General features: G+C 42.1%; 1 protein-coding gene across 1 annotated transcript in view; it reads left to right on the plus strand.

The window, feature by feature from the left end:
* Positions 1 to 21651, plus strand: part of AMPD1 (adenosine monophosphate deaminase 1) — a 78878-nt gene that overhangs the window by 38340 nt on the left and 18887 nt on the right. Inside the window, exons 7-11 of the mRNA XM_073667135.1 lie at positions 1157 to 1351; positions 3561 to 3692; positions 13216 to 13379; positions 19140 to 19266; positions 21194 to 21357. Of these exons, the coding sequence (XP_073523236.1) occupies positions 1157 to 1351; positions 3561 to 3692; positions 13216 to 13379; positions 19140 to 19266; positions 21194 to 21357 (782 nt within the window). The remainder of the gene's footprint in view (positions 1 to 1156; positions 1352 to 3560; positions 3693 to 13215; positions 13380 to 19139; positions 19267 to 21193; positions 21358 to 21651) is intronic.

Raw genomic sequence — 21651 nt, forward strand, 5'->3', positions numbered from 1 at the left:
ATGGTCCCACGAAACTCAAAACAATGGGATGGCATGTCGTTGCATAATGCTGTGGTGGTATCCATGCTGGGTAAATGTGTCTTGAATTTGAAATAAATCACCAACAGTGTCACCAGCAAAGCACCCCACACCATCACACCTCCTCCTCCATGCTTCACGGTGGGAACCAGGCAAGTAGAAACCATCCATTACTTTTTTAGCGGTTGGTGCCCAAAATCTAAAAATTTGACCCATCAGATAACTGTACAGATTTATACTGATCTAATGTCTAGGCCTTGTGTTGCTTGGCTCAAAAAAGTTTTTTTTTTGCGTTCCTCAATAGTAGTAGCTTCTTTGCAGCAATTTGAATATGGAGGCCTGCTTGTCGCAGTCTCATGTGGACAGTTAATGTTTAGATATGTCTGCTACTTGATGTCCGTGCGTCATTTATGAGGCTGTTATCTGAGATGCTGTCAATTTCCGTTTTCTGACGCTGGTATCGCTGATGAACTTATCCTCTGCAGTATAGGTCATGCTTGGTCTTCCTTTCCTGGAGACGTCCTTATGATGAGAACCAGTTTCATCACAGCAATTGATGGTTTTCATGACTGCATTTGAGGATATCTTTAAGGTTATAGGAATTTTCTGGATTGACTCACCTTCATGTCTTAAAATAATTAAGTACTGTTGTTTCTCTTTACTTAGTTGAGTGGTTCCTACCATATTCTTTCTTAGAACACTTGAGGAATAGGGCTCAGCACTGTATAGAATGGTGTACTGTCTGAGAAAAACACACCTGATTACAAACACTTTCTGTAGGTCGGTGATTTTGAAGGCATACCTGTTCATTGGAAGCCATTCCAGGTGACTACCTGATGAAGCAGTTTGAAAGAATTCCAAGAGGATGTAAAGCTGTCATCAGAGTAAAAGTGGTCTACTTTGAGGAATCTAAGGTTTAACACATATTCTGGTTTATTTCAAGTGTGTTTCTTTACTTCTTGTTTCCATGTTCCGTCTTAGTTTTGCTGCCTTCAGTCTGAATCTAAAATGTGCACATTCTAATAAGGACAAAGAAGCCATTGCATGAACTTGTGAGTCCAAACTTTTGATCTGTACTGTATTATCAGACATTTTTCACTACTGGCTTACCACTTTATATGTGATACATGTTTTTAAGGTTGACACTCATATACATGCTGCAGCCTGCATGAATCAAAAGCACCTTCTTCGCTTCATCAAGAAATCGTACAGAGTGGATTCAGAACGTGTGGTATATAATGCCAAGGGCAAAGAGATGACCTTAAAAGAAGTGTTTGAAAAATTGAAACTCCATCCTTACGACCTGACCGTAGATTCTCTAGATGTCCATGCAGTAAGTATCTTCGTTCTTATCTTGAACTTTTGTGTGTAGGTCATATCAACTTTTTACACAAGGACTACATTCACACGACCATATTTTCGATTCAAGTGCTATATATGAAAAACGCACTGACCAATTTTATTTAATGGGGCTGTTCAGTGACAAAAGATGGAGAAAAAAATGATCAAACAATTGAATTTAAAGAAGCACTCCCATCAAAGTTTTTATCCTTTTAATATATTGCAATCATCATATTATATAGCACTGTGTACTTACAATTGCGCATTTTGCCTTTCTACCCAGTTAATTTTTCTGTTTTCCATTAGGTCTATGACATCACATGATTAAAAACCAACTAGCTGAATCCTTCTAAACTCTATGTAGAAACAGGAAATAAATTTTCCCTGCATGACTCATTAGTCACTGCAAAAGTCCTTGGCAGGGAAAGGAGGGAGCAACTGGGTCAGAAGTTGAAGAGGGGAATGATTTTTGAAGGGAAAAGAGACTTCCTGTTTCTACACAGGGGACAGAAAAAAGAAGAATTAGCTGGGTAGAAAGACAAAGTGAGCAATTTTAAGTACACAGTGATATATAATATGATTGCAATATATTAAGAGGACAAACACTTTGATGGGAGAGCTTCTTTAAGCGATACCTATCCAAAATGTGGCCCGCAGACCACATCCGGCCCTCTGGCTGTTCCAGTCCGGCCCGACCGAGACAGCCAAAGGACTGAAACAGTGGCCACAGGCAGCACCGCGCTCTCCCCTGCCCGTCACCCATTCGCCGCTTGCTTTGTGAACCTGCAGTCGCGATGACATCATTTCATTGCATCAGCTGTGCACTGTGGAGAGTCAGTGCATCCAAGAGAGCAGAGGCAGAGCACCAGGGGAACGGGAGCAAGGCGCGTATGTGTTTTTTTTTCATGTGTATGGGATATTTGTATGTATATAGGGGGCTGTTTGGGGCTCATGCTGGATATAGGGGGCTCAAGCTATATATAAGAGGCTATTTGGGGGTCATGCTGCATATAAGAGGCTGTGTTGGGCTCATACTGTATATAAGATGCTATGTGGGGCACATGCTGTATATAAGAGGCTATGTGGGGAACATGCTGTATATAAGAGGCTATGTGGGGCACATGCTGTATATAAGAGGCTATGTGGGGCACATGCTGTATGTAAGAAGCTATGTGGGGCACATGCTGCATATAAGAGGCAACGTGGGGCACATGATGTATATAAGAGGCTACGTGGGGCACATGCTGTATATAAGAGGCTATATGGGGGCTCATGTTGTACATAGGGGGGCTACGTTGGGCACATGCTGTATATCAGAGGCTACGTGTGGGGCACATGCTGTATATCAGAGGCTACGTGGGGCACATGCTGTATATCAGAGGCTACGTGGGGCACATGCTGTATATCGGAGGCTACGTGGGGGACATGCTGTATATCGGAGGCTACTTGGGGCACATGCTGCACAAGGGAGGCTACGTGGGGCTAATACTGTACATGGGAGGCTATGTGGGGGATCATACTATATATAGGAGGCTATGTGGAGGCTCATACTGTATATAGGAGGCTATGCGGGGGCTCATACTGCATACAGGAGGCTTTGTGGGGGCTCATACTGTATATAGGAGGCTATGTGGGGGCTTATACTGTATATAGGAGGCTATGTGAGGGCTCATACTGTATATAGGACGCTATGTGAGGGCTCTTACGGTATATAGGGGCCTGTGTGTGGGCTCATATGGTATATAGTTGGGCTCTGTGCAGGCTCATATGGTATATAGGGAGCTGTGTGCGAGCTCATATGGTATATAGGGGGCTGTGTGCGGGCTCATATAGTATGAGGGGGATGTCAGCATACTTAATTCTGCTCAATATTGAGTCATACAATTAATATTAATATAAAATAATTATAATTAATATGTTAATGTTAACATTGAGCATAATTAAGTTTAGGCTATTGGTTCCACAACACGGTCACGGTCTCTCATGTGGCTCCTCGGGAAAATTAATTGCCCACCCTTGCTTTATGGGGCATTCCATGGGAGACAAGCCCACAGGGGACACAAACTATTCCAGGCATGCATGTATGCAATATGTATGGTTTGCATGTGGAACAGATGATTTGAGAAGTTTCTTCCTTCGGCACTATGTAATGTTATATTTTTATCATATCGATTAATACCACTACTTTACATCTTTTTCAGGGAAGGCAAACTTTCCAACGCTTTGACAAGTTTAATGCTAAATACAACCCAGTTGGTGCAAGTGAATTGAGAGACTTGTATCTGAAAAGTGAAAATGTTCTTGAAGGTGAATATTTTGCCACTATAATAAAGGTAAGAAATTACAATCCAATTAATATAAATGGTATGTTCAATTTATGCCCTAAAATTCTGTTCACACATCCCAGATCGTGTTCATTAGCATAGCACGAGCAATATTATTAGAATTATAATAAGTAAATATATTATAATTATAATATTACTTATAATGGCAACAGTTACTTAGCTAGTATAGTTAAAAAAGGTATCCACATTTAGGAACAAATATATATATATCTATATATATAGACATAGGCGGATTATAATGAGGGCAATCTGGGCTACCTCCAGGGGGCCCGGGGCTCTGGGGTGTCTATGGCCAGATTGCCCTCACTATATGTGTGGCGCCGCGGCACATACCATCAGACAGTGGCGGGGGGGCCCCCGGACCACTCCCCAAGCAGCAGCGCACGGCCGCTACTTCTTCTTCGGCCGGGCCAGCACTGCAGCTGTTAACTTCCCTATGCTGGCCCGGCTGCGTCACTGCTAGGAGACACGCAGCTGTGACGTCACGCAGTGCACGCCCGGCCTGCACTGCTTCACCGGAGAGGAGCTGGAGGACTGAAGCCGGGGGATGGTGAGTGTGTGTGTGAGTGTGTGAGAGTGTGTGTGAGAGTGTGTGTGAGAGTGTATGTGAGAGTGTGTGAGTGTGTGTGTGTGATTGAGTGAGTGTGTGTGTGTGTGCAGGCAGATATCATTGTGTGATGTCTGTTTATATGTATTTTTGTGTTTCAAATGTGTTTATGCGTGTATGTATATGTCTGTATATGTTTGTGTGTGCGTGACTGCATGCGACCTCCCACTATCTCTGTGGGGGGCGCCGTGTGGCCTCCCGCTGTGTATAGATGGTTATGTGCAGCCTCCCGCTATGTATAGATGGCTACGTGCGGCCTCCTGCTGTGTATAGATGGCTACGTGCGGCCTCCCGCTGTGTATAGATGGCTACGTGCGGCCTCCCGCTGTGTATAGATGGCTACGTGCGGCCTCCTGCTGTGTATTGATGGCACCGTGAGGCCTCCCGCTGTGTATAGATGGCACCGTGCAGCCTCCCGCTGTGTATAGATGGAAAGTGCTTGACAACTTGGTCACACTATATAAATCCATGCAAACGGCATGGATTTATATAGTGTGACCGTAAAAGAATGGTAAAAAATAAATATATAATTACCTTCTGATGGCCTGCCAACGTCAGCGGTCGCGTGACCCGTCTCATGACTAAATGACGTCACGGCAGGTCCTTTTCAGACCATTGCGAACTGACGGCAAGCCAGGACGCATCGGATAAAGACACCTGGGGCCATCATAAGGTAAGTATAATATTTATTTTTTATTTTATTCTTTTTTTACAGGTTCTATGGTATGCGGGTCCAGGAGAGTCTCCTGTCCTCCAGACCCGGGTACCATCCGCACATTGAAACGCATGGAATCCGCATGTACAGATGCAGTGATGCGGATTCCATGCGTTCCAATGCAAGTCAATGGCGGCGAAAACGCCGCGCTTCTGCAAAATAATTGGTAATGCTGCGGATTTTTCCGCAATGATAATCCCCAGCGGAAATTTCCGCAGCATGTGCACAGCACATGCAGATTATCATTGGGGAACATGGCAGACCTTCTACCAAGCGTTTTTTAAGCGTTTCTGCAGCGGAATTGCCACTGCGGAAATGCTTAAACGCATCGTGGGCACACAGCCTAAAAAAAATTATTAGAATTAATATTGTGCCAAATTAATTTCACGTGAACTATCACATGATCTATCACAGGGGATCATGTGACATGTGATACATCAGGTACGTGTGTGTGTGTGTGTGTGTGTGTGGGGGGGGGGGGGGCGCACCTTCTAAACTGCCCGGGGCCCTTGCTACTCTAAATCCATCCCTGTGTATAGATATATATATATATATATATATATATATAGATATGTATAGTACTGTTTGTATTCTACAGTATATCCGCTGCGTTCTCTGTTGCTGGTTGCAGAATGAGTTGACAGTTTGAGGGGAGATTTTGTAAGTCCTTTCTCTGTCTTTTTTATTTTTGAGCTCCTCATAGCTGATTGATGACCATGGACCACAACAAAGTTGAATGTGCCGTTAAACAAATCAACCTGTGAAAGCCAAACCGTGCAAATTCTTAATTAAACTACAGTAGTGACCAAAAGTTTTGCATTTTTTTTAAAAGTGTGATTACTATTTATTGATCACAACATAGAGAGTAATTCATTATTTACAATGCCATAACTTAGTATTTTGTAGCATAACCTCTTGCTTTAACCCCTTAGTGACGGAGCCATTTATGTCCTTAATGACCAAACCAGATTTTACAATTCTGACCACTGTCACTTTATGAGATAATAACTCTGGAACGCTTCAATGGATCCCCCTGATTCTGAGAATGTTTTTTCGTGACATATTGTACTTCATGATATTAGTAAAATTACTTCAATGTGACTTGCATTTATTTGTGAAAAAAATGGAAACTTGGCAAAATTTTGAAAATTTTGCGATATTCAAACTTTGAATTATACCTTTAAATCAGAGAGATATGTCACACAAAATATTTCATAAATAACATTTCCCACATGTCTACTTTACATAAGCACAATTTTTAAAAACATTTTTTTAAGGGACCACACGTGTTAGACATTCAAAAAAAACATGCAGAAATTGCCCGTGTATGGCAGGCAATCCCCAAGTATTTTTTTGGCACCCGATGCAAATTCAAGTAGCGAGCCCTAATCCTTACCCAACCCTAACCCTAATCCTAACCCAACCCTAATCCTAACTCTAATCCTAACCCTAATCCTAACTAGTGTTGAGCCACCCCCCGTAATGTTCGGGTTCGGTTCGTCGAACACCGGCATGTTCATCGAACGGTTCGTCGAACACCGTTAAAACCAATGGCAGGCAAACAAAAACACATAGAAACACATAGAAAACACATAGAAAACACCTTCAAAGGTGGAGGAGTAAAAGGAGGAGGAGACACAGTTCAATTCACAATTCACAATTCAGCAGCGGCATACACCAGTCCCGACAATTTAGAACAGAAAGAATAGAGCATCACACATAGATTAGATAGAAACATATCAGTCACATAAGTATAGTGACAGTGTTGGTTACTGTACTTGTCATTTAGTGTTAAAGTAAAGGATTTATTAAAAAAAAATAATAGTGTTTTCATGCACCCGTCTCTTTAAAAAAGCCGGCCAGCAATTCAGCATCGGTACCCGACAATTTAGAACAGAAAGAATAGAGCATCACACATAGATTAGATAGATAGAAACATGTCAGTCACATATATATGAAGTACAGTGACAGTGTTGGTTACTGTACTTGTCATTTAGTGTTAAAATAAAGGATTTATTAAAAAAAATATTGGCGTGGGGTTCCCCGTAATTTTAGTCTCTAGCGGAGGTTAAGCAGACGGCTGGGGCAGATGTTTGAAGCCTGGGAAGGGGGTAATACCCACGGAGCTTCCCAGGCTACTAATATCAGCCCCCAGCTGAATACCTAGCCTTTACTAGCTATTAAAATGGGGGACCCAAAAAAAATGACGTGGGGTCCCCCCTATTTTAATAGCTAGCAAAGGCTAGGCAGACAGCTGGGGGCTGATATTAATAGCCCAGGAAGGGTGCCATGAATATTGTCCCCCTCCTAGGCTAGAAACACCAGCCGTCAGCCGCCCCAGAAATGGCGCATCCATAGGTCCGACTTGGTAAACTCAAGTAGGACCTTTCGGTACTTTGCAGAGGTGAAAGGCTTCTTGACTGGAACTCGTGCATTCAACCCTACTGCTTTTAGCTATCGCACCACAGTTTGGCGACTCCCTTTGACCAATATTCTTCGTTCATTTTGTGTGAAATCTGTACAGCACTTTTATGGACATCAGATACTGACTTTTTCTTATTAATGTGATCAACTCTGGAGGAAGTTCTCCTTGGTCGTCCACTTCTAGGTTTGTCAGCTGTTCCATAACCTTATTTTTCTTTCTTTAATATATGTGACGCTTGACCCCTAGAACAGTTGAATTCCATAGCTACCTCTTTTTGGCTTTTGCCTGACTTCACTCTCAGAATAAGGGTATGTGCGCACAATCAGTAATCGCTTTGGATTGGACACAGCGCACTTGTTCTGCATGCAAACTGCAGCAGCCAGCTGTTACAGCATAGTGGATGGGATTTGCAGAAATCCCATGTCCACTATGCATCTGTGGCTCAACCGCGGAATCTGACATGCGGCGCGTCTATCCAGACCGCAGCATGTCAATTTCTTCGGCGAGTCCGCATGCAGGTTTTCCCCATAGACCTAACCTCTATGAGGAAAGTCCGCATGTGGAAAAAAAAATGGTGCAGCTCATTAGCATATTGAGCGGAAGCCGCAGGCGGCTTCTCCGCAGCGCCGGGCCGCAACAGGCTCTGGATGGTGGGAACATAGCCTTATAAACTTCCTGACATCTGGTGATAAATTTGGCTTTGTGTGTTTGAATCAAAAAACAAACACATAAAAAAAAATAAATGAATAAAAAAAATTTTTTAGGCAAAATTCGACTACCCATAACAAAATATGCAAAACATTTGGCCCAGCAAATGTTGAAAACTAACACATAAAGGGATAAAACAATGTCAAATGCAATTTTCGTCCTTATAGCTGACAATCATCTTCTTCCGGTTTACTAAAATCACCAGGAAAATGGCGTCACAACAACCAGACAGAAGTAATCACACTTTAAAAAAAAAAGCAAAACTTTTGGTCGCTACTTTAGATTGAAAAAATAATTTTTAGCCCCAATAGATTCATTTCAGTTAATATACAATCTACATATATACTGTATATAAATTAGGTGGACAACCCTTTTATACCAAGGATGAAGGAAAAAACAGGGAATCATAAATGCATATGGCAGCAGCTATTTTCTGACAGCTTCACAGCTGCCTTATGTATGTATGGAGCATGTTCTGCTCCTGAGACAGCTTCATACATGCAGTGCGTACATCTGTCGTATACATGTACCAGGGCCGGCTCCAGGTTTTTCTGGGCCCCGGGCGAAAGAGTCTCAGTGGGCCCCTTTAACACATACCACGATTCATGATGCAGAGATACGGCGGAGAAATATATATATATATATAGTACAATGCAAAGATTTTACATTACATGAGTGATATCTATTGTAAATTCCACAATAGCTCAGAAACCGGTGAATCGCTCCACACAGAATACTGGCCCCCATATAAGGCTCCATACGGAATACTGGCCCCCATATAAGGCTCCATACGGAATACTGGCCCCCATATAACGCTTCATACAGGATACTGGCCCCCATATAACGCTCCACACAGAATACTGGCCCCCATATAACGCTCCATACAGGATACTGGCCCCCATATAACGCTCCACACAGAATACTGGCCCCCATATAACGCTCCACACAGAATACTGGCCCCCATATAACGCTTCATACGGAATACTGGCCCCCATATAAGGCTCCATACGGAATACTGGCCTCCATATAAGGCTCCATATGGAATACTGGCCCCCATATAAGGCTCCATACGGAATACTGGCCCCCATATAAGGCTCCATACGGAATACTGACCCCCATATAACGCTCCATACAGGATACTGGTCCCCTTATAAAGCTCCATACAGGATACTGGCCCCCATATAACGCACCATACAGGATACTGGTCCCCTTATAAAACTCCATACAGGATACTGGCCCCCATATAACGCTCCATACAGGATACCGGTCCCCTTATAACGCTCCATACAGGATACCGGTCCCCTTATAACTCTCCATACAGGATACTGGCCCCCATATAATGCTGCATGCAGGCTGTTACCCCCCACATAATGCCCCATACAGGCTGTCCCCCCCCTTATAATGCTCCATGCAGGCTGTTACCCCCCACATAATGCCCCATACAGGCCCCCCCCCTTTTAATGCTCCATGCAGGCTGTTACCCCCCACATAATGCCCCATACAGGCCCCCCCTTTTAATGCTCCATGCAGGCTGTTACCCCCCACATAATGCCCCATACAGGCTGCCCCCCCTTATAATGCTCCATGCAGGCTGTTCCCCCCCACATAATGCACTATGCAGGCTGCCCCCCCTTTATAATGCCCCATGCAGGATGTCGTCCCCCCCTTTATAATGCCCCATGCAGGATGCCCCCCCCTTCTCTTTATAATGCCCCATGCAGGCTGTTTCCCCCCCTCTATATAATGCCCCATGCAGGCTGCCCCCCCCTCTATATAATGCCCCATGCAGGATGTCACCCCCCCTCTATATAATGCCCCATGCAGGATGTCCCCCCCCCCTCTATATAATGCCCCATGCAGGATGTCCCCCCCCCTCTTTATAATGCCCCATGCAGGATGTCCCCCCCCTCTTTATAATGCCCCATGCAGGATGTCACCCCCCCCTCTATATAATGCCCCATGCAGGATGTCCCCCCCCTCTTTATAATGCCCCATGCAGGATGTCCCCCCCCCTCTTTATAATGCCCCATGCAGGATGTCCCCCCCCCTCTATATAATGCCCCATGCAGGATGTCACCCCCCCCTCTATATAATGCCCCATGCAGGCTGCCCCCCCCTCTATATAATGCCCCATGCAGGATGTCCCCCCCCCTCTATATAATGCCCCATGCAGGATGTCCCCGCCCCTCTTTATAATGCCCCATGCAGGATGTCCCCCCCCTCTTTATAATGCCCCATGCAGGATGTCACCCCCCCCCTCTTTATAATGCCCCATGCAGGATGTCCCCCCCCTCTATATAATGCCCCATGCAGGATGTCCCCCCCTCTTTATAATGCCCCATGCAGGATGTCCCCCCCCCTCTTTATAATGCCCCATGCAGGATGTCACCCCCCCCTCTTTATAATGCCCCATGCCTCCATACATTAAAAAAAAAAAATCAAATACTCACCTCCCTTCTCCTCACCTGCTGCCTGCTGCCTGCTGCCCGCTGCCCGCTGCCCGCCGCTCGCTGCTCGCTGCTCGGCTCCGAACTCCAGCGTTGTCGGCGTCTTCCCACTCAGCGCTCCCTGTGACGGCTCAGGGGAGGGCGCGGTGAAAAGACGTCACCGCGCCCTCTGACCTGAGACATCACAGGGAGCGCAGAGCAGGAAGACAGCGGATCTGCGGAGGCACGGGGAGAGGTAAGTATCGGGCTGCCGGGGCCCTGAGCAAGCGGCGGAGAAGGGCGGACGCTGACACCGCTCTCCTCCGCCCATAGCCCAGCGGGGTGCGCGACCGCCAGTGGGCCCCTCTGCCTGCTCAGGGCCCCGGCATTTGCCCGGGTGCGCCGGGTGCTGACGCCGGCCCTGACATGTACGATAGATATTGCCAAGGGGTTAAATCTGTCAACAAATCTGTCATCTGTGAAGGATCAAATTCCAACTTCTGGTTATAAGTCTACGTAAAGGGGAAGAGAAGCTGGAGGGAGGATAGGATGTGCACTTTAAAGCAACGCTATCATCAGAAAATGATCTATTGTTTAGATTAGGTTTATATGTTACATGTATTTTTCAAATTATTTTTATTGGTTTTAAAAGGGAGGGAGAACAATACGCACAAGGGTTTTATATATGAAACATTGAAAGGTAATGGGAGCGGAGGAAGGGAAAAGGTAAACTTTAATAGGGGAAGAAAAAGGATTATAGATAAGGAAAGGATAGGAGAAACCTGTCAAAACAGGTGGGAGACATGGATATAATAACTTAAAAGTAGCAGTTTTACAAAATATAGTGTATTATATTTAAAATACTTTATATTAGGAAGAGAAAGAAAACGCATGTAAGTATAACAAGACAAACGTAAATCCCATTGCTTATAGTCATGTGTACTCTTTTCTAGGTCTAAGTATAATTTCGACTTGGGGGGGGGGGGGAGTTTGGTTCTGAGGATCGAATGCTTGCAGTAGAGTCCAATGCTGTCCTAGTTTGTAATCCAGGGAAGGTATGGTAATTGAGAGTTTTTGTAGCACTGTTATTATCCATAATTGTAATCCAATCAGGTATGGAAGATGATCTATTTTCTTAATGGTGGTTGGATATTGAGTTGACTTAGTAGCTGTAGGCCTTCATCTGGAGAAGAAGTTGAAAATGTTTTATTTCCCTGATGAACCTGTAAAGTTTCTTATTGTGTCCATTGATATCTGATCCGGCCTGGATAAGTTCCTTAGTGATACTTTTCAGGGATTTCCTAGCTGCAATGGTTGCGTTACATAAGTCTTAGAAAAAAGAAATTGAGTTGAATGGAGCAGGGAGATTTTTTGAGTATCGCATAAGGGACAATAGTTTATTCCTTGTGGCACAAGAATGAACTATGACGATTGTGTCTCTTGGGATTTCCTTGGATAGATGTTTTGGTTTGGGGATTCTATATGCATCAAGAACAATTTTTTTCTTTGTCAGGTCTGGAAGTGGATGAGAAGTCATATTTGTAAGATACTGTCTTAAATCAGAAGAGTTCACTGATTCCGGGATGCCTCTGATCTTCAAGTTATTTTTCCTTGCCCAATCTGAGATAGCTACTTGTGATTTGAGGGCTAATATTTCCTCCTAAAAGCAATGAATAGATTTTGACAAAAGCTCATTGCTATGTTGTAAATCTAGTATGGTCGTTTCAGTTTTGTCAGCTCTGCTGTTGGCGACTGTAATTCCAGATGATAATTCTGAAATCTGTATTCCCAAGACTTGTTGTGTTGTTAACATTAATTCAATGATTGACTTTTAACAAATAGTTCTGAAACGGGTTTACCAGGAGTAGAGAAAAATCAGCGTCTTTTAACATTTTCATGCCCTTTTGGATTAGCTCGGTTGATATAGGTTGAGCTGTGGCAAAGCCAGATTTGAATGTGGCATGGTCCTGCCCAACCATCTGATTCAGGAAAAGTAGCAGTATTTTTTTTCTGCCTGGCTGGAGTAGTATTTCTGATGTACACACCACTCAGAAGGGGTGCTGAATTCATTAGGTTGCGTTGCGTGCGTCTTGATGAATCGGCCCCAATTGGCGGAAAAACAGACCCATATTAGATCCATTGCTTTGGTCAAAATGCAAGATCTATAATAATCCATATCTGTCAGTAATCCTGTAAAAAATGAAGCCATAATGACTGTATGAATAGTCATCAAGTTATCTGCTGTTCCATAGATACAAGCCAATTTACTCATGTATGAACGGAGGTCTATAACAATAGGACCAGACTGAATGCAGAACAGGCCTTACAGGTTATTATCCAACATTTTAAAATTCATGGCTAATTCTTACTTGCCTGTATCAAGCTTTTTCTAGTGGCAAAGTAAGAGTTTGCTAAGCAAAACTAAGCTAAAGGAAAAGTATGAGAAAGGCAAGTGTGAACCAGTCTGCAAGCCAATGGCCTATCCAGATCCTAATGAGACTAATGGTAATGACTGAGAGAAGGAACTTCATTTTTAATGAGTGCTGCCAACTGCATGAAAACACATTATTGCTATATATTAACCCTGAAAACCCAAAAAAACTATTATACACTTATCTTATTCATCACAGGAAGTGGGCTCAGACTTGGAAGACGCTAAGTATCAGTATGCTGAGCCGCGCTTGTCAATCTATGGACGATCTCCCGAGGAATGGACTAAACTGGCTTATTGGTTCAACAAGCACAGGGTTTACAGTCCCAACATGAAATTCATGATTCAAGTCCCAAGAATATAGTAAGTTTGGCACTGGCAGTGGAGAGTGAACTGCCCTAAATAGTTTCCTCCCATAGCAAAAGAAATACAAACATACAATGCCAGCAATTATTATACAGACTTTCTATAGTGTTTCAGAAATATATATATATCAATTAAGATAATTCAGTTATATTATGCTATAGTGATTAATATCAAATCATTAATCATTAATATCAAAGACAAAGGAGGAAGAAGAGTAAACTAACAAAAAAACAACAATTTTTATTGATAATAAATTAAAGGGAATCTGGCAACAGGTTTTTGCTATTTAATCTGAGAGCCGCATGATGTACAAGCAGAGACCCTGATTCCAAGGATGTGTCACTTGATCAGCAGCTTGCTGTAGTTTCAATACAATCAGTGTTTTATCAACAGGAGATTATCACTAGTGGACTAGGTCTCACATGCAAGCAAGACCAGCTGAGCTATGTAACCCAGCCCCCACCACTGATTGTCAGCTTGTTCACAATGTACAGTGTACACAGGAAGCTGCCAATCAGAGGTGGGTAAGGGTTTTACACAGATCTGACCACGGCTACATCTACAGCAGAGAAAACAGGGTTCTATAAAGACTACATCAAGCAGTCCAGTAAGTGACACATCGCTGGAACCAGACCATCTGCCCCTACACCGAGCTACTCTCAGGTTACATAGCAAAAATCTGCTAACAGATTCCCTTTAAAACCATCGATGTAGTCTAGAAAATGTTCCCCGGCAGAGTGGTGGAAAAGGGGAAACCACATGGGAAATATATCTGAGCAAAGATATATATTACATGCAACGATAACAAAAATAATGCACAATTGTATTGCAGATGTTTCATGGATAGTGGAAGTTCAATAATGAATGTCACAAATCCTATGCAATCAACAATAATCATTACCTATGTTGTGCCCAAGTAGTATGCCAACCACCAACTCCAATGCACGTTTCACATATGCAGCTTCCTCAGGGGGCATCCATGCATCACATAGAAAGTGCAATGATGTGACATTCATCATTGCCCCCCCATACACCCTTTAAATGGCTGTCGGCCAAATGATGGCTCAGCTGACAGCAATCTCACCAGGCTCTCCAATAACAATAGCACTTGTGCTCCTCTGTTCTCTATCAGAGAGCCGTTACCAGACATCTCTGGTGATGGCTTATCTTGAGGAGAACAAAAGGATAGCCTTTCTGAAATCTGACATGCCTAATCTTTAACTTCCCCAACAGTCCTCTGTTCATGGCCCCCATGCACATTAGAGTTTCATCCGAACCCGTTCGATGGGCTTTAGAATAACGTGTATGGGGTCTTAACTATAGTGGGTGTAGGAGTTGCAATCGCACCAGTGTCCTTGAATCCAGGAGTTACGAGAAGTGCCATTGATCAATACTTTTCAAGTCCTGTCATACTTGGAGGTTCTGTCGGAGATTTTACATTGGAATCCACATGGTTCAAGTTTACCACTGGCTGTGTATCTGCCCATACTGACCTCTGTTAGCCATTAGTAGGTATTGCAGGGAGAGGTGGTAGAGTATAAATTTAGAAGACTCTTTACAATGAGTCTTTTATATTCTGTCTCAATGACTAGTAACCAAATAGCATAATATTTGGGGGTCAATTAGACTAGTGAACTCGTTATCTTTTTTTAATGCCTCTAAATAGGACAACAAATTTTGATAACAAATCCACTTCAAATATCTATGCCCCAGGAACCATGAAGCATTCAATAAAAAAATCTACGTTAATAATGGTTCTATATTCAGAGGCATAGCTAGGCTTTCCTTCACGTCAAAGATGCAGTTTGCTGTCCCGGTGAATGCAGAGTGGCTTGTTGGCACCTTCCTGGCACCAATCATCCGGGGCAATAACCTGTCAGTCCCCCTCGAAAGATAGTCTATTGTTGTAGTAAGACTAAGGACTAGAAAGTCTGAATCATTATGTGAGTCATTGAAGTCAGTGAGCCTCCCAGGCAGATGTGCAGATGGAATGGATGTCAATGGATTAACATAGGCGAAGAAAATTGTATGCATTGTTATATTAATTTTGTTTCACTTCCATTCTGTGTAATATAATTAGGGCAGTTGGTTGACTGTCATTAACAAATCAGGGTGGGTACAGGGAAAGGCTATTATTCTAGCAGAGAAAGCAGGAGGTGCCATGAAAATACCTGACGAAGGTGTGTGAAATGCCCCTTTCCCTCAATTAAAGGTTGCCAAACCACATCCATTACCACTAAGCAAGAAAAATAAGCAACACCAAACCAGTTTGCCAATACATACTCTTAAATAAATAAATAAATAAATATATATATATATATATATATATATATATATACACATCTATGTGATATATTTATGTCAATGTGTTTGAGCCTGTATTTAACAATAAAAATCTTATCACATCTCAGGATCAGTGCAGGCTCTCAATGCATTATCCTACATCCCTGTGCAGTATATGTACTGATGGACTGTGGCGTAACTTGAAGCTTGTGGGCCCCAATGCAAAATCTTCAAAAGGGCCCCGATCTATCACCAGTCTTTAATAAAATGGGTCTTCTCATGTAGGCCAAAGAGACCTTTTGGGCCCGGATGCGATTGCAGTTCCTGCACCCATTAATCCCCTGCTGATGGATCATATTTTACAGCTTCCATGGTGAATGAAAACATACTAATCCATGCATAGGTCTGCAGATCCTTTGGAGGACTTGTTTCAGTTTTATATCAGGTTCCTTAAAATATTAGAATTTTTTTCACAGCTTTAATTTAGGATTTTTTGCATCTTAAAATGTTCAACAAGAATTCCAGTCATAACATTTTTATCAAATGCCATAGATCAGGGGTACACAACCTATAAAGCCCATAATGGTCTTCGGTGCCTCCTGACACAACTCATTGGTTTCTTTAACAGACCTGATGAAAGTTGCCACTTTCAATATTCAACCATATATTAATAATACATAAAGAAGAGATCATGACATTCATCAGGGCCTCTATGGTTGGGACACAAAGCGGGCACTATGGTTGACACTTATGGGGTCTGTGGCTGAACTTAGAGGGAACTATGGCATGGAAGTCTACATGGCTTTCACTTATAAGAGGGCCTTGTGGCTGTCACTGTCTAGTGCACAGTAGATGGCTTCATGAACACAGTGCCCATACTTAATAAACACTACAGTACTATAGCTGTCGTTGCTGTGAGGTTGTCACTATTGTGGACATTGTGACAGTTATGAGGGCACTTTGATTATCATTGATATTACAGAACTATGGCTGTCAAGTTATGGGGTAACTATTTTTCCCTTACTAGTTGACAGGAGTTTCCAAACAACAAAATATTTCTTACTGTGAAGACCATCAAGTTGGTAAAGAGAGACTTATAAGACAAGCAATGCTCCCTGGGAGAAAGGTTAACAAATTATGGTAGCTCTACTTAAAAGGAATCTGTCAGTAGGATCAACCCTCCTAAGCCTTCTATATGATATGGGCATGTAGGTCATAGGAAGCTGAATAAAATAATACCTTGATATCTGCAATCGGATGTCTTATTCCTGAGAAATCCACGTCTTTCTTAATATGTACATGAGCTATTCAGGACTATGGGCCGGACAAAGATCTACATGAGAATCTGCATCCAAAGCTTATTTTAAATGAAAGGGGGAGTTATCAGTGTGAAAAATGCAATAACTGACAGTCTGGTTTTCCTGATGTCTCACCCTGGTAATACCTCCTTTCCTTTAAAATAAGGTCTAGAGGTAGATTCACAGGGAGATCTATGTCCGGCCCATAGATCTTACCAGCTCATTTACATATTGTTGTAGAGGAAAAATTATAAAATCCATACAGACATCTCCTGAGAGGGGACATATCACCCTCACATTGAACATATGGCATTAATAACTGGGGAAGTGATAGAGCTGTCACTTCAACCTCCATTGAAGTAGGTACTTCCTGCAGTGACCAGGTATTTACAATAGGAGATCTGCTCTCAGAACCAGTCACTAAGACTGGGATTCGTTTATTCAGAGGCGGAAAAGTACATTTCCAAGGCAAAGGCTTTTTCTGTTCAAAGCATTGATCACAGACTTTTTGGAGCCAGTGGTCTGTGATGAATATTGGGGCTTGCATCACTCACATTACCGTAAGGCCATTCTAACCCCTCCAACTCAATATCGGGCCAATGGATGATGCTATCCATGCCATGTTTCATTTCTATAGAAAGGTAAAATCACAATACAAACATGATGACAATATCTACCGCCTGGGACCTCCAGGGCCGAAGATATCTTTAAATTGGGCGTCTCATAAACTTCTAAAAGACCTAGCACATCCCACAACCAGCCCCCATATGAGTTCACCAAGGGGAGGTGTGTAGGCATAACCTTGATCTAATAAAAAACAGAGTTTGTGGTTCTGTCAATGTTCATTCTGGAAGACACGGTTCTCTGTGAGAGTATTCCATTTTCCTAATAGAAACTCTTCCCTCTATAAAGATAAGAGCCATTCATGCAACCTCAAGTTTAGTACTTCTCTTTCGTTATTCCTTGTTAACTTATGCTTGTTAGCTTATGTAATTGTCTATACCGTATTGTCTTTTTCCCATTTTGTATCATCTTTGTATATTTTTTATAAACACTACCTACCTTTCCAGATTAAATTTATCAAATTTAATAGCTCTGTTCCTCTTGCTCTGTAAATCGCAACCCTGAAGTCATACTCTAGCTTGTAACGGCCTGTATAAATGATTTGTGGTGGCAGCTAGTAGTTCCCTTTTGTTATTGCGGAGTTGGCAGTGACTGTACCGGAGTATAAATATCTATATATTCCATGAGCTGGAATCGGAGGTGTTTATACTATTCGCTCACTGTGAGTTCACCAATAACTGGCATAGTAGTGGGAGCATCCGTGGCCTCGTCCATCACTTGTCAGCCAATTGCGTAATTGTGCAGACGATTGGAGGCAGCAAAGTTGTATCCCCTGACAAACTGGTGGCAATGGTAGGATCTGCGCGATCTCCCCGGTGTTACCCATGACACTTATTCATGAGAAATCATGTTTTTCTTAATAAGACATTGGATTGAAGATATCATAGGATAAGTTTATTCAACTTTCTATGACCTATATGCCCATGTAGATGGCTTAAGATGGCTAGAAGGGTTGATCCTATTGACAGATGCCCATTAAGACAAAGAAACCTAGCTTTCTACTACCACCTACTGGAGCTAGTAACTGTGTAAATTAAAAATGCCCCTTTAACAATCCTTGCCATATGGTTTTATCCAAGCCATAGGTATATGTTTTCCTTTTCAAGAAGAATTAAGTTTGGCTAAAATGCCTAAATCATATTGCAAGGCTTGTTAAAAGGGCGGACATTCACTTAAAGGGTAGCGACCTCCAGTAGGTAGGAGACAGCTAGGATAAGAGAGCTAATTTACATACTGGAGATAAAAAATGCAATTTCAAAAATGTATTGTACAAAGTTTTTATTCTATTGGAAGAATGTTAATTATTGCTAAAATAATGAGGAGGAAAAAGCAAATAGAATGACAACTGCGTTTTCTGGTCCGCAAATGGCACTGCATGGCAGTGCTTCATCTCAACACATGAACGCTAAGATATAGCATGTAAGATATGTAAATGTGAGATGTTAGATATCTTTGTGCTACACAGAAAGCTCTTAAAATATTCTGTATAGTAGGTTTGGATGATACTATATACAGAAATATGTTATTTCATCTGTATCATGAATTTTTATAGTGATATATTTAGAGCTCAGAAGTTTGTGCCTCACTTCGGAAAAATGCTGGAAAATATCTTCATGCCAGTGTTTGAAGCCACAGTCAATCCAAACGCCAATAAAGAGCTCAGCGTCTTCCTCAGACATGTAAGTCGGCTTCTTTATCTCTGGGGGGGTTTGATGACTGTATGTTAGTGACATCCATTATTATGACCGTTATGTACAAACCATACCATTCTTAAGGGGGTTGTCTGGTCTAAAACTACAAGTCTGCAATCACTCTATATGACTACAGACTTGTGAATCTTCACATTGTGTGCACTGTAAAGATTCTCTGGTGTCAGTGCCGGGAACGGCAGTCATGCGACCACAAGTATGCATATTCCTGGACAAAATCTAAACTGTTTGTAGGCTTGCTCAATAACCTTGCCCATCTAGTTGGCTTGTGGCCAGGAATATGCATATTGCAGATACAGGTGCATCTCACTAAATTAGAATATTATCAAAAAGTTAATTTATTTCAGTTCTTCAATACAAAAAGTGAAGCTCATTTATTATATAGAATCATTCTAAACAGAGTGATCTATTTCAAGTGTTTAGTTCTGTTAATGCTGATGATTATGGCTTACAGCCAATGAAAACACAAAAGTCATTATCTCAGTAAATTAGAATACTCTATAACAACAGCGTAAAAAATGTTTTAAAATCCGAAATGTTAGCCTACTGAAATGTATGTTCAGTAAATGCACTCAATACTTGGTCGGGGCTCCTTTTGCATCAATTACTGCATCAATGCGGCAATGTGGCATGGAGGCGATCAGTCTGTGGCACTGCTGAGGTGTTATGGAGGCCCAGGTTGCTTTGATAGCAGCCTTCAGCTTGTCTGCATTGTTGGGTCTGGTGTCTCTCATCTTCCTCTTGACAATACCCAATAGATTCTCTATGGGATTAAGGTCAGGCGAGTTTGCTGGCCAATCAAGCACAGTGATACTGTTGTTTTTAAACCAGGTATTGGTACTTTTGGCAGTGTGGACAGGGGCCAAGTGCTGCTAGAGAATGAAATTTCCATCTCCAAAAAGCTTGTCGGCAGAGGGAAGCATGAAGTGCTCTAAAATTTCCTGGTAGACGGCTGCGCTGACTTTGGTCTTGATAAAACAAAGTGGACCTACACCAGCAGGTGACATGGCTCCCCAAACCATCACTGATTGTGCAAACATCACACTAGACCTCAAGCAGCTTGGATTGTGTCCTCTCCACTCTTCCTCCAGACTCTGGGACCTTGATTTCCAAATGAAAATTGGAACTCTGGGAACTTGAGGAGTGTGTCAATGACTGCCTTCTGGACATCTGTCAAGTCAGCAGTCTTCCCCATGATTGTGGAGCCTACTGAAACAGACTAAGGGACCTTTTTAAACACTTAGAAAGCCTTTGCAGGTGTTTTTTGTTAATTATTCTAACTTACTGAGAAAATGACTTTTGTGTTTTCATTGGCTATAATCCATAATCATCAACATTAACAGAAATAAACACTTGAAATAGATCACTCTGTTTGTAACGACTCAATATAATATATGAGTTTCACTTTTTGTATTGAAGAACTGAAATAAATTAACTTTTTGATGATATTCTAATTTAGTGAGAAGCACCTGTATGACTGCCAGACCATCAGATATGACAGTCCGATGACCGTCATTCCCAGCACTGACACCGGAGAACCTTCACAGAGCGCAGTGCACGTGATGTGAAGATTCACAAGTCTGCAGTCACATAAAGTGACTGCAGATTTGTCATTTTGGACCAGGCAATCCCTTTAAGGCCAGGTTCATGGATTACGAATTTGTTGGATAATTTAGGTTGTGGAATTTCACAATAATGTAATAAATTTGGATCTTAATAAATTTTATTCACTTTCAGCATAAACTAATGAGCACTGCATTGTTAATATGAAATTAATGGCAGCAAAATCTGTAACGAAACTCAAATATAACTGGTGAGAAGGTTCCTAGGCTGATTCAACATTGGATATTTTTTGATAGCATATTAATTACAACATTCTTATATTCTCATTTAACAGATAACTGCATTTGACAGTGTGGATGATGAGTCTAAACACAGCGGCCACATGTTTTCATCAAAAAGTCCATTTCCCCAGGATTGGTCCATTGAGAAGAACCCATCATATACATATTATATATATTACATGTATGCCAACATCAGAGTGCTCAACAACCTAAGGAGGTACGACACAAAGCCACCTGCACGTCTTCCTTATTAACAACTGTGTTGGGCATATGGGAAAAAATACAAAGATCTTCCAATTTTCCCATACATAGCAATGTCAAATATGATATATTTGTATTATTTTTCTTAACATTTTCAGTGCATGAAAAGCAAAAGAAAAATATTACAGAATAAGAGATTCAGGTAGAAAAAGAAAAACAAGAGTGTAAAACATCTTACAGTGCAAGGTGGAATAAAGCAGAGAAGCATATGTAATCGTCCCCATTCCCTATATTATAGTGACTCCTCCAA

This window comes from Phyllobates terribilis, unplaced genomic scaffold (genome assembly GCF_046119375.1).
Source record: "Phyllobates terribilis strain yellow unplaced genomic scaffold, ASM4611937v1 Scaffold_2__4_contigs__length_985480577, whole genome shotgun sequence".
In the NCBI taxonomy this organism is placed as follows: Eukaryota; Metazoa; Chordata; class Amphibia; order Anura; family Dendrobatidae; genus Phyllobates; species Phyllobates terribilis.